At 34.2% G+C, this 13,607-nt stretch overlaps 1 protein-coding gene across 6 annotated transcripts in view; it reads right to left on the reverse strand.

The window, feature by feature from the left end:
- LOC129945348 (probable serine/threonine-protein kinase DDB_G0267686) overlaps window positions 1–13,607 on the reverse strand; it is a 367,717-nt gene that overhangs the window by 12,913 nt on the left and 341,197 nt on the right. For all 6 annotated transcript variants that reach the window (XM_056055031.1, XM_056055027.1, XM_056055030.1 and 3 more), the window contains exon 7: window positions 866–1,213. In XM_056055031.1, the coding sequence (XP_055911006.1) occupies window positions 866–1,213 (348 nt within the window). The remainder of the gene's footprint in view (window positions 1–865; window positions 1,214–13,607) is intronic.

Genomic DNA, 13,607 nt, shown 5'->3' on the forward strand with positions numbered 1-13,607 from the left:
GTTTTATGGATAGACCGCATTATGTGACATTTCTATCAGATACTAAACGCAAAAAAAAAAACAGTTTTGTATAGGTTAAAAAGGTTCAAGCTAAGTTCAAGTTTATCACCTTCTTCTGACATCTATCAAAGCTAAACTTGAGTTACCATTATTGTTTGATGATATCTATTGAAAGACTACAAATAATAACAATATTACCCTATCATTTTTTAAGGAATTCAATATGTGAACTCTTCAGAAGTCGAGCTTCTCAAGTATCTGAGCGTTGAAGTAAGCTTCTTTATGCCATCTTCATCTTTTAGGTTAAGAAGTTCAATTGCGTTCTTATGTATAATACGGACATTTAAACAGAAAAACTCTTCTAATTGCTTTAATACTAATAAAAAATATTTATTTTCTTTAATATAATCAGCGCCGGCGCAAACGACAGATGTGGTGATTCATGGTGTTATATGTAAACACACTTGGAAGCTTGATGTCTTTGGGTAAATCAAATGTAAACATTCATTACACTCTCGTGACTCTTATCTTCATGGAACCACTCTATATTGGAACTTGGCAGAAGTATGACTTTCTTTGCTTTGGTAAAAATATATTACTTATATGGTACTTGTGCTTGGTAGATGTGCAAAGCCACAAACAAGTTCAAAATAAGAAGAAGAAGTTCGGAATATGTGTTTAGGAGGTATTTCAAAACCTTTTTTTTTTTAAAGAAAATTAATAAACTTCGCTGAATATCAGATGGAACTAAACTAAAATATCATTTTGACAGCCAGCCAATCAGAATTCTTTTCACAAATTAGGTGAAGTTTACACTTCTTTTTTTGATTTAGTAATAAAAAAAAACTATTATTTTTTTTCTTACCTGCATTGGTGTTGTTGTGTAAGGCGGTGGCAGGTTTGGTGGTGGTAACGCGGCTGGTGCCGGTGACGGTGCTGGTTGTTGTGTTTGACCAGGACCAACACTAACGGCCATACCAATGCCACCACCACCAACAACACTGCCTTTAACGCCACCCGCAGCTGCTGATGCTGTTGGCGATTGAACAGGAACTGGACTAGCACTGCCTCCCAGCCCCAATGGCCCGTTGCTGAGAGGCAGACCAGTTTGATTTGGAAAATCCGATGATTTTCTTGGTGTTGTTGGGCTGGGTGTTGTATTTGTAACTTGTGTTGGTGTGGATGGAAAAACCACTGACCCTCCATCAGAACCCTGAAAATATAAAAAAAAAAACAAATATTTATTACAAAATGTCACATTTTATAGATATTCATTTAAATGTCAAAGCTATTCATTAATTTTGACAGATAAAGAAAAAAGAAAAACACTAATGATGAGTTAATTGTCAAATTGTGTCATTTAAATCAATTCAAATTTTTACCACCCATATCGCGCTTAATTCCAAATTCTATAAAATCTTTCTTAATCTCACATTATAATCCAAACGGTGTTTTTCCAAATCATTTAAATCGATAATAATATGTCAATGTCATCGTGCCTAACTAAAAAAGAATTATTTAAAATGAAAATTAAATGAACTAGGTTCCATTCTCATACTTTTTCACTTCTATATGAAAAAGCCACCATGACAGTTAATTTATGCACCATTCCTATACATTTTTACGACTTTGTCTACAGAATACTTATCTGTTGATCTTTGTTTTTAAATTCCAATTCAACCAATATGCTTCTTAATGTGTTAAGGGACAGCTTTGAACCAAAGAAATAACAAAAAAAAAGACAAATCCTATCAAGAGTAGGGAATTAATTCCTTAAAATTCCATCTAATTAAAATAATTACATAAAGCCCCAACCTAAATACCTTTTCAGACACATTTAATTGATAAATCCGCTTAGCATAATATTTCATTAACCCCCTTCGTTACCGATCCTTCGTCGTCGTATCCATAGACAGGGTCGGAAACCTTGATTATCTAAAAAAAAAATAATACAAAAACGAAAAAAAACTGCTCTCCATTAACCAAAAGACTATGACAACTTGATGACATTTGATAATGACGTTTAAAGCCAACTTGAATGCCATATTAATCCCCACATACCTATACGAATGACAGCTTTTGTTTCTATAATCTACCACACAATTTAAATTTACAGTTTGCCGCTTGCTTGCTTCTCTAATCGCTGTCGCCGCTTCGGTTGTCGCTCCGCACCTCGTTTCTCGTTGCTCCATCAGCAATGCCAATCAGAGCGGAGGTCACATTTTTAACACCAAAATGTATCTGACCATGTTATTGGCTACAAATTATGCATCTATTTTACTAGTCGTATGATTTAACCCCTTGACAGGCTACAGCTACTAGCTATTATAAAAACCTGATTACCACGATAGATTGTCGCCGCTTCGCTGCTGAGTTCTTTTTTTTTTTCGGTAAAGCTTGTGTCATGTAGATTGGTCGATCCTATGGGTGCGGCGAACATGAGAGTGTTCATCGAACCGCCTAAAAATGCCCAACAGGCGGAACTAATTTAAATTGATCAACAGCGACAGGAAAATTAAGTATCATTCAACTAACGAGAAGCACCCTAACCAAAGCATATAGATACAGAACCGATAGCTGCTTTATATAGAAGAAAATAAAACCCACAGGAGATAAATGCATCCATCAGGCGCGCGGCGTGGTATCTATAGTTGGTATGGTAGGTATAGCGATATGGTGACTATAGAACCGAGCCTACGGCCATGTCAGCGTGTCAGCATAAAATATGTTCAATTTGCATTTTAATTAATTGCCAATTAATGGTTGATTAAAAGAATTAATGAATGAATTTTATTATATAAAAGACCGAAAGAGAATGAGTTGAAGTTGAAAAAGAAACTTCATGCATCTATCACAGTCTAGTTTGTTTAAAAGCCGGTAGGAGGCTTGGTGCAGTGCCATTACTTAAACGAACTGATTCTTACAATTAATTCGCCCCCCATTAGCAATTATCCGCTGTCTGCCAGAAGCCTAAGCAGCCCCACTCGACTTCTACTGCTTAGTTAATCTGTTGCCATATTTCCGCGAGCAAGACTTGTTGTTTAATACCGTAAAAAGAAAACAAACAACATGGAAGTTAAAGCAAAGGCGATTTAGCCGCCATCGCAGCCGCCGCCATTGCTTGACAGAACACAGAGTGAAGAACTTAACGTACTTCATCATACCCCATGGTGAGATTGGAGCGTTCATAAACCTATAGGATATGTTAAAAAGATATAATCGAATAGACAGGCAGAACCACGGGTTCATTTATATACAAACATATGTTTTTTTTCGTTCTTATTTCATTTTTTTCAAATGCAACGCAATGAGATAGCTGAACAACAAACAATTATAAATTGCATTCATTATTGGTAATGTCAGTTTAATTTAAAAGTCTGCAATCGACCACACACTGTGGTAAGGCTTGCTGGCCAACCATCCAGCCATCAGACAACCGGCAGCTGTAGCTTGTTTTTTTAATTTTATTATTTAATTTTTTTTGTTTCATTTTTTTCATTTCAAATCGAAATCGAGTTGAGGTTTGTTAAAAAAAAAATAAACGTTAACGACTCAATTTAAATTAATTACCTATTGCAATAATTATACCTGCGTGTAGGTACCTACATATTTACATATATAGTTTATACATCAATAATTGTGGTTATTATAAAATTAAATTTAAATTAACTTTGTTTTTGAACAATCACTTTTTCATTATTATTATTATTGATGATAGTCAAGAGATAAAAACACTGACATTTATGGTCACTAATTGTCATTTTAAATTAATAGTGTAGAACGAATCAGCGAACGGGTTGAAAATTATTTGGTTTTATTATAATAAATAAATAATAAGAAATAAATTAATAAAACAAAAAATAAAATCAACATAAATAATTCGATCTTCAAATCGAAATAGTAGAATGGTGCCTTAAGTGTTAAACATTTATATTGCACTGAACGCATTCAATGCACGAATACAGCAGATACAATCGCTTTTGTCAAACGTCAAACAACAACCATTTTTTCTTGTGATGCGTTCACTTTTGTAACTTGATGCACCAACATCAAATTTACCAGAATTTAGACAGTTTGTTGAAAATTGAATAAAACACAAGAAATTACTTTGTTATTATTTTGTATATTTTTGGTGGTTTTTGTGTGCTTGTGATTTAATAGTAAAATAGGAAGAGGGAAAGCTGTTAGCAAATCTTTAAGCACATCAAGATAAATAAATCTTTTTTTATATCGTGTGAACGTCTCGACTGAAGAAAACGATCACGATTAAATTTTATTGTTAGATCCTTCTCGATCATTATTTAAAAATTGAAATCACGATTGGAGTATAAAAGTAAACAAGCTCAATTGTTTTCCATATTTCATGTCATATTTCTAAATAGCATAAGCATATCACGATTTGAAACTTTCTAGTATGAATGTACCTTAAAAAAATGTCTGTCATATGCTTAGCTTTTTGTCAAAACAGTATCTTTTCTACTCAGTTGTCATCTTTTTTTTCTGTTTTTGTGTCAAAAGTCATTGGTACTTTCCACGAATTCAATTAATTAAAACTTAATCGAAACTTTTATTTTCTGAATTTTGAAATGCTTTCATAAAATATCTCTCAAAGTTTTTATTTGAACTTTTAAAAACAACAAAAAATAAAAGAAGAAAACTAAAAAGACAAAGTAATTAATATTTGATTCGATTTTCTTCTCAGCAAGAAAACTTTTCAACTTTGGATACACAATAATATCTACGTTCACTTTACGCTGTAGAATATTTTTACACAAAAGTAAGGTTAAGGGTTGTCTTCTTATATAGACTATCCACCAAATGCTTACACCTAGAAAAAGAACAAACTATATATATCTGACAATGGCAATGGCTGTTAATTAACCCTAAAGATATAACAGCTTCTTTCAATCCTACGCTTTTGGCGATTGTGTTCACTTTACTTCACTTCACTGGAGCTCAATAAGTGAAATTTTGTTGTTGTTCTATGAAGATGCACCTTAATGCAGAAAGAGCAAGGATTCCTTTGTAAAGAACAGATACAGTACTGTGGTTGATAAGATGGCGATACCTTTTTTGACATAAAGTAACATTGTCTGACGTTTTTCAAATTTGACAATAAGTGAATGGAACTCATCGCTAAAAGTCAAATAAAGTTTGCTCCGACTTGCTTTGAAACAATTTAAGCCGAACTTATTTGTAGATAGACTGTAAAAACGAATTAATCAAATAACAAACGTCAGCTGTCAAACCAACTGTCAACGGTTTCAGTGCACAATCTCACTTCTAATTGCATTTTGACTAATTAAAACTTCCAATTAACATTTTTAAACGGTGCAAAAGTGATCTATTGATAAAACGATCAGCAAACCAAATCCCAATCATTCGATAAAAAAAAAACAGTTAAAGAAGACATTTTTCACATGTCACTGTAGGTTTATAAAGTGAAAAGAAAATACTGCATCAGACACACTCGAACACATTTTATCTTCTATTGCAAGACAACTAAGCTAAAAAGTTTCATAGTCTTTTGAGAGTTCTTTCTTCTACTTTAACTTAGAGTTTCCTCTTTATTTTTTTTCTTCTTCTTGATTTAGTTTTTGTTTCTAAGAGGAAAAAACAACAGTTAAAAATAAAAAGGAATATTATTTCTATCAAAGAAATGGAAGCTCCCCTTTTTCCACCATTCAAAAATAATTCCACGGTGGACGACGACGACGACGTTGGAGACGCCATCGTTGTTGTTGTTTTTGTTCGTCGTCGCAGTCCTCTGCCAATTTTACAATGTGAAAGTTTTCCGTTTTCATTATGATAAACATCTTTCCCTGAAGCTTAAGGTATATACTCGTTTGCACCCCTCCCGTTCTATTTCCAAATAGTGAAAGAAGATAAAATATACATTGAACAGTTCCTTTTTTTTTGTGTTGCTTTTTGAAACATTTTATTTAACTACTTCTTCACGAATCTTTTTGTTCTTCTTGGCGTTTTTCTCAAGGATTCTTCATTCCTTCAATTTTGAACAGTGTCGGAATTTCTATACAACATTATCAGGCCTGTTTTATAGAAAATGCAAAGGGCCGAATAAACTGAGCTGAATCCAACTGTCAAATTTTAAATATGGTGTGAATGCAGATAGTGTTGCCAGGTTGTAGAAAAAATGGTGTGTTTATTTTATTAATTGAAATTACAGACTATTTTAAGAAAAACAAAAAGATTCATAGATAATTTCTTAAATTGCCTCGAACTTATTTCGGTCCTGATTTTCCTATTCACCATTGCCGCCCCCACAAAGGACTTTTTATGGTATAAACTTCCTTCTCATCTCATGCAATTGTCTATACTCTTGGCAAGTATAATAACATTTTTTCTTTTAACTTGCACTTTGCTTTTATCCTTGAAACACGGGAAATAAGAGAAAGATACTTGGGTGGCTGGGATTTTAATGAAAGTTTCATTAGGCAAACAACTCTTGGATGCTGCGTTTTCCAAAAAAAAATAAAACCAAGGAAAAGAAAAATAAATTCTCTGTATATTTTTGTTGTCTCTTGTTTTTCTTAGATTAAGTTTTTCTTTTTTGTATTTTATTTCTTGGATTTAGTTTAGCTTGTTTATTTTTGGATCTTTTTTCTTGTCTTAGTTTAATTTTGTTTTTTTTTTTTTCTCGCTAAGGGAATTAAGTTAAAATGCGATTATAATTGCATAAAAGTTGAAAAAGAAAAAAAGTATAAAAGAACAACAATTTTGATTTAATTGCTCATTAAGATAGTTTACGCTTCATAATAAATTAATTGGATAAATAATTAAGCAAACAAAAAATTAAGTGCTTTTATAAACTGAGTCAAACTTTTTTATTTTCTTTAACACGGTAAATATTCTAGAATTTAGCTTAAGGTATATTTATTCAATGTTTTTATTAAATGGAATGCTTTAAGAGTTAAAAAGGCTCAGTGACCCAGTCTTTGCTTGCAAAACTTGCACATACAACTTTGCAATCAATGCGAAGCAACTTTTTGTTGCAGTTTGTTGTATCTTTACAATGAAAAGGATATAACGGAACGCACTCAAAACATTCAAAGACAAAGATTTTCTTTCAGTTGCCAAGTGATGAAACATTATTCATTATTTTTCACAAGAAACAATGCAAAAAAGTCAACCTAAATGCGAACATCAATAACGAGCAACTTTTTGTTGCGATTTTCACGTGCGTGCGTCGTTGGTTTGATGAGAATATTATTGCGAACATTTGACTCATCTTTTACAAAAAGTGTACAAAACTCTTAGCAGCTGGTATGCAACCAACTTTTTGTTACTGGAACAGTGATGCTGTCAAAGTTTCACCTAAACAAACATTCGCAGCAAAAAGTTGCAATCAGGTGTCAAAATGAGTTATTCGATGTTTTTATTAAATGGAATGCTTTAAGAAAGAGTTAAAAAGGCTCAGTGACACAGTCTTTGCATGCAAAACTTGCACATAAAACTTTGCAATCAATGCGCAGCAACTTTTTGTTGCAGTTTGTTGTATCTTTACAACGAAAAGGATGTAGCGGAACGCACTCAAAACATTCAAAGACAAAAATTTTCTTTCAGTTGCCAAGTGATGAAACATTATTAATTATATTTCACAAAAAAACAATGCTCAAAAGTCAGTCTAAATGCGAACATCAATAACGAGCAACTTTTTGTTGCGATTTTCACGTGCGTGCGTCGTTGGTTTGATGAGAATGTTATTGCGAACATTTGACTCATCTTTTACAAAAAGTGTACAAAAATCTTAGTAGCTGGTATGCAACCAACTTTTTGTTGCTGGAACATAGGTGTTGTCAAAGTTTCACCTAAACAAACAATCGCAGCAAAAAGTTGCAATCATCTGTCAAAATGAGTAAATGCAACTTTTCGTTGCTAAACGACTGTGCTTTCGATCATTTCGCTGAATTTTGTTGCATAATACCAATGCCACATCTGAAGCAAATTTAAGGCTAGTGGGAATCACAGAATTCGGGAGTAAACTCTGGAAGTAAAAGGTAACCCTTAACGACCTAATCTACTAATTATTTCTAGCTTCTTCTGTGCATTTCACACCTAAACGCTTCCAAAAGAATAAAACATGTCAAGTGTTCCTGTACAATTATATGAAGGTAATTATTATAATAAACTAATTCAGAAGATTTTAATCTCATCTGTGTCCAAAAGTCTCTAGTTCACACTTCGGTGGTTCAAAAAATTATACTATTATGTATGTAAGGCCTAATTCCAGCAGCTAATGCATGATAATCATAAAAAAGAGGATCTCAACTCTAGGTATATGAATGTAAGGAACCTACGTGTGGAGAAGGCTTGTCATTGTCATGTCATTTCTTCCCCTCCTCTACTGCAACGGAGGAGGCACTCGAGCGGAGAGCTTCAAAACATCAAGACTGAATGAAAAAAAAAATTAAATATTTTGCTTGCTTTCTGACAGTTGTGTACATAGTTGGTGTGCCTTTCGTATGTTGATTGATGCGACGAAGGCAGCGGCGGAGGTGGTAGCGACGACGACGACGGCAGCGTTGTGTACTACATGTTGCATTAATCCCCGTAATTACGCGGTAATTTCCATTTGAATTACAGATAATTACCTTAATCTGTATGCAAATTGCGAGTAACAAAGTGTCAATTAACTCGAATAATAAATCAAATGGAATTCCACATGATGACGACCGACATTGTCAACGCACGACGACGAAGCTGACGCTGACGACGACGAACGACGCGATGTATTAAGATTCATACACAAGCGGTATAAGTCATCCATCCTAAATTAGTCAATTATTTTGTAGTTTTTTTTTGTATTTCTCTTCAAAATGGTATCCAAAACACCTGAAGGGGTAAGCAGCGCCAGCAGCGTAGGCATAGATAGGTGCATTAAGAAAGCGTAGCCGCGGCGCGACAACTCTGTCATGTTAGATAACCCGACAAGATATGATATTCTTGAGCATACAACTACGGGCCCAATTACCATGTCTTGTTTGATGTTGTGTGATTTCGCATCCAAAAGACGTTGCAGTCGCTTCGGCCTGCGCGGCGGCTAGTGGATAGCGGTTAAGTCTTAGCATAGCAAAAAGGAAAAGCACACACGCCATCATCAGCCCAGACACATTACTCCGATTCGATTACAAATGATTGTGAGAAGTTTGCATGTAAAATGCAAATTGAAAATCAATTTAATCGAACACAACCGAACTAGCGGCGGTGAAAAGTGAGGCGCAGAACGCAAAGCGGCAAGGCGCAGCTATGTAGGCTGAAGTTCTATACTCTAAAGATATGCAAACATGGTTACCTCGTTCGTCGTAGGTAGGTATATAGTGCCACACCAAACCGACATCGAGTCGCACCAACGTGCGAAGCACATAAGCATGCCCCAACACAACAAGCACGGCAAGCTGGCAGGCTTGGAAGACTGGCAGCAGGCACAGGCACACAAACATCACACATCTCACATGCAGTGAAGTGCCAGTGCCTGGCCTGTGTCGCTCACCGCTCTTGGCAAGCTCAATAATTAAAGTGTCCAAGGAGTGCATTTACAAGCTGTGCGGCGACTTGACTTCGAAGTGACTATTAAAAATAATTGAATGTTGTTAAACAGCCATCGTTATCTTTGCGTTAGCATATCATTTAGAGAGAAAGAGCCACAGCCACAGTCAAGTCAAAGCCAAGTCAAGCCAGGACAGGACGGACGGACGAGACGTTCGGTTGGTCACAATACGGGACTTGGATTTTGTTTTTTTTTTCTGTGTGTTCATGTTCAAAGCTGCATTTTTTCCACCAAGGTATACAAGAGAGAAGGCTTCCTAAGCTTCGGTACAGTCGGTTGAAAGAAATAAATGACCAAGAGAAAATGTAAGGACTTCACTACAGATTTGAATCAACTAATGAAACGAAACATACGACCAGAAGTTAAAATTTTATCGAAATCGATCAAGTTGTTCCTGAGATATCTCGTAGGTTTACACGTGACAATATAAAACACTCAACTGTTGACATATTTTCAACATCAACTGTAAACAAAATTCAGAGTACATATATTTAATTTTAGAACAACTGCCCCCAGGTTAAGTTATAAATTCACACTCGACTCCACGAGGAGACGAATGGTTTAGTTTGAAAAGAAAACGGTACCCAACGTTACCCACCACACCGCTCCGTCCTTTCGTCGCGTATCCATTGTCGTCGATCGGTCCGTAGGAACTATCATCGCCTCGCCATCACCACTTTACCAACTCCCATCGCGCAGCCACAAGCGGGAATAAATTAACTCCAAAGCGGACCGGACGGACCCCAACACATGTCGTTTGTCCATTCCACAAGTATTTTTATACACACATCCAATAGTTATGTATATGTAATATAGTACAGGAAGAAAGGTAGGTATAAAGATTATAATAAATGGAGAAGCAAGGCAAAAGATGGCTTATCGGCGCTTTGGCTCCATTGGACATCGGGATATATAATGGTTCATATTTAAAGATGTCGGGCTAAGCGAGTGTGCCTGTGCATTCATCGTTGTCGTCGTCGTAGTCTTCGACGTCGTTGGTCTTTGGTGTTTTAATGCTTACGGTAAGATGTTTATCTCCTGATGAGTGAGAGATGTGTTAAACTTTAATTAGCTCTTTACTGGTATCCAGTGGTGGTGATTTTTTTTTTTTGGAACCATCACGACCAACGACGACGACGACGAGTTCGACGTAGAGACGGACGTTTGATGGGACGGTCAATACGGTGGGTTAAGCTGAGTGTGTCGCCTTTTGGAGATGAAGATAAAGCCTTGGCTATTAATATTTTAAATTTGCAATATGGTGGCGGGTTTTTGGAAGAATAAAGAGACAACAAGGTGTTTTAACTTAGGAAGTAATTTGCTTGGGTGAGAAAGTCGGAGGCTTAAGATTCTTATTCAAAACTTTTTTGGGGCGTAAAAGTGGGAGGTTTTTATACTGTTGAACCTATTTCTAGGTTTCAACTTAACCAAAAAGGGCAGCGCTAGCGGCAAAACCAAATTCTATTTTTTCTAGGTGTAAAGAACTTAATCAAAAATGGAAAGCGTAATTTTGACAATCTTCTTATGCGGCCCATACAAACTACACTTATGTGCACATCATGGTACTGACACAAAGTGTGGCATTCCGCACACACGACACACCAAATCGAACCACACTGCTTGTGAAAGAGATGTCAAAGAGAAAAGATCAGAATGAGTGACTTTGAAGCATGAAGGCGTAAAAGTGGGAGGATTTTATATTGTTAAACCTAATTCTAGATTTCAAGAACCAAAAAGGTGCAACGCAGTAGGCAGTACCAAATTCTAATTTTTCTAGGCTTAAAGATTTTAATAAAAAATAAAAAAGGGCAGTTAAATAGAAATCAATCAAAAGTTAATTGCATACCTTAAGGGCGACCAAATAAAGAACTGTCATGTCAATACGCAGCGTCATGTGTCATTTTTAAATTATTTCATCGGGAAATTGACATTTTGACAATCTTCTTATTCATTACTATATTCGGCTTTAACTTTATGGTTAAATGGAAATCAAAAAAAAGTTAACTGCATATCTTAAGGGCGACCAAATAAACAACGTCAAAAATAAAGAACTGTCATTACGCAGCGTCATCTGTCATTTTTAAATTATTTCATCAGCAAATTGACATTTTGACAATATTTTTATTTATTGCTATATATTTGGCTTTAACGCATTTGTCACTTAGATAATTGCGTCAGAAAACATTAATTTATCATAAAATTTTGATATATGTCAGAGTGAACGTTTTTTTTTTTGACATTTCGTATGAATATCACTTACTTCGTGATTAATACAATTTCGGCTTACCTATTTGTCTCTTTGATATTTGCAACAAAAAAAATGTATTCGTCATTAAACACTTTTATGACATTTGTCAATGAGTGACAGTTCTTTTTCTTAAATAAAATGACATTTCTTCTGAATACCACTTACTCCGTGCTTAATACAATTTCCGCTTACCGATTTGTCACTTCGATACTTGCAACAAAAAAAAAATGTATTTTGTCATTAAATACTTTTATGACATTTGTCAATGAGTGACAGTTCTTTTTCTTAAATAGAATGACATTTCTTCTGAATATCACTTACTTCGTGCTTAATACAATTTCGGCTTACCGATTTGTCACTTTGGTAATTGCAACAAAAAAATGTATTTTGTCATTAAACACTTTTATGACATTTGTCAATGAGTGACAGTTCTTTTTCTTAAATAGAATGACAGTTCTTCTAAATATCACTTACTTCTAGCTTAATGAAATTTCGGCTTACTGATTTGTCATTTTGATAATTGCAACAAAAAAATGTATTTTATAAATTTATAATTTTATGACATTTGTCAATGAGTGACAGTTCTTTTTCTTAAATAGAATGACAGTTCTTCTGAATATTACTTACTTCGTGCGTAATACCATTTTGGCTTACCGATTTGTCACTTTGATAATTGCAACAAAAAAATGTATTTTGTCATTAAACACTTTTATGACATTTGCCAATGAGTGACAGTTCTTTTTCTCAAATAGAATGACATTTCTTCTGAATATCACTTACTTCGTGCTTAATACAATTTCGGGTTATCGATTTGTCACTTTGATACTTGCAACAAAAAAAATGTATGCATTTTGTCATTAAACACTTTCATGACATTTGTCAATGAGTGACAGTTCTTTTTCTTAAATAGAATGACAGTTCTTCTGAATATTACTTACTTCGTGCGTAATACCATTTTGGCTTACCGACTTGTCACTTTGATAATTGCAACAAAAAAATGTATTTTGTCATTAAACACTTTTATGATATTTGCCAATGAGTGACAGTTCTTTTTCTTAAATAAAATGACATTTCTTCTGAATATCACTTACTTCGTGCTTAATACAATTTCAGATCACCGATTTGTTACTTTGATAATTGCAAAAATAAATGTATTTAATAATTAAACACTTTTATGACATTTGCCAATGAGTGACAGTTCTTTTTCTCAAATAGAATGACATTTCTTCTGAATATCACTTACTTCGTGCTTAATACAATTTCGGGTTATCGATTTGTCACTTCGATAATTGCAACAAAAAAATGTATTTTGTAATTAAACACTTTTATGACATTTGTCAATGAGTGACAGTTCTTTTTCTTAAATAGAATGACAGTTCTTCTGAATATTACTTACTTCGTGCGTAATACAATTTCTGCTAACCGATTTACACTTTGATAATTGCAAAAAAAACTGTATTTTATAATTTAACACTTTTATGACATTTGCCAATGAGTGACAGTTCTTTTTCTTAAATAAAATGACATTTCTTCTAAATATCACTTTCTTCGTGCTTGATACAATTTCGGCTTACCGATTTGGCACTTTGATAATTGCAACAAAAAAATGTATTTTGTCACTAAATACTTTTATGACATTTGTCAATGAGTGAAAGTTCTTTTTCTTAAATAGAATGACATTTCTTCTGAATATCACTTACTTCGTACTTGATACAATTTCGGCTTACCGATTTGTCACTTCGATAATTGCAACAAAAAAATATATTTTGTCATTAAATACTTTTGTGGCAT

The sequence above is a fragment of the Eupeodes corollae genome, chromosome 2 (genome assembly GCF_945859685.1).
Source record: "Eupeodes corollae chromosome 2, idEupCoro1.1, whole genome shotgun sequence".
NCBI lineage: Eukaryota > Metazoa > Arthropoda > Insecta > Diptera > Syrphidae > Eupeodes > Eupeodes corollae.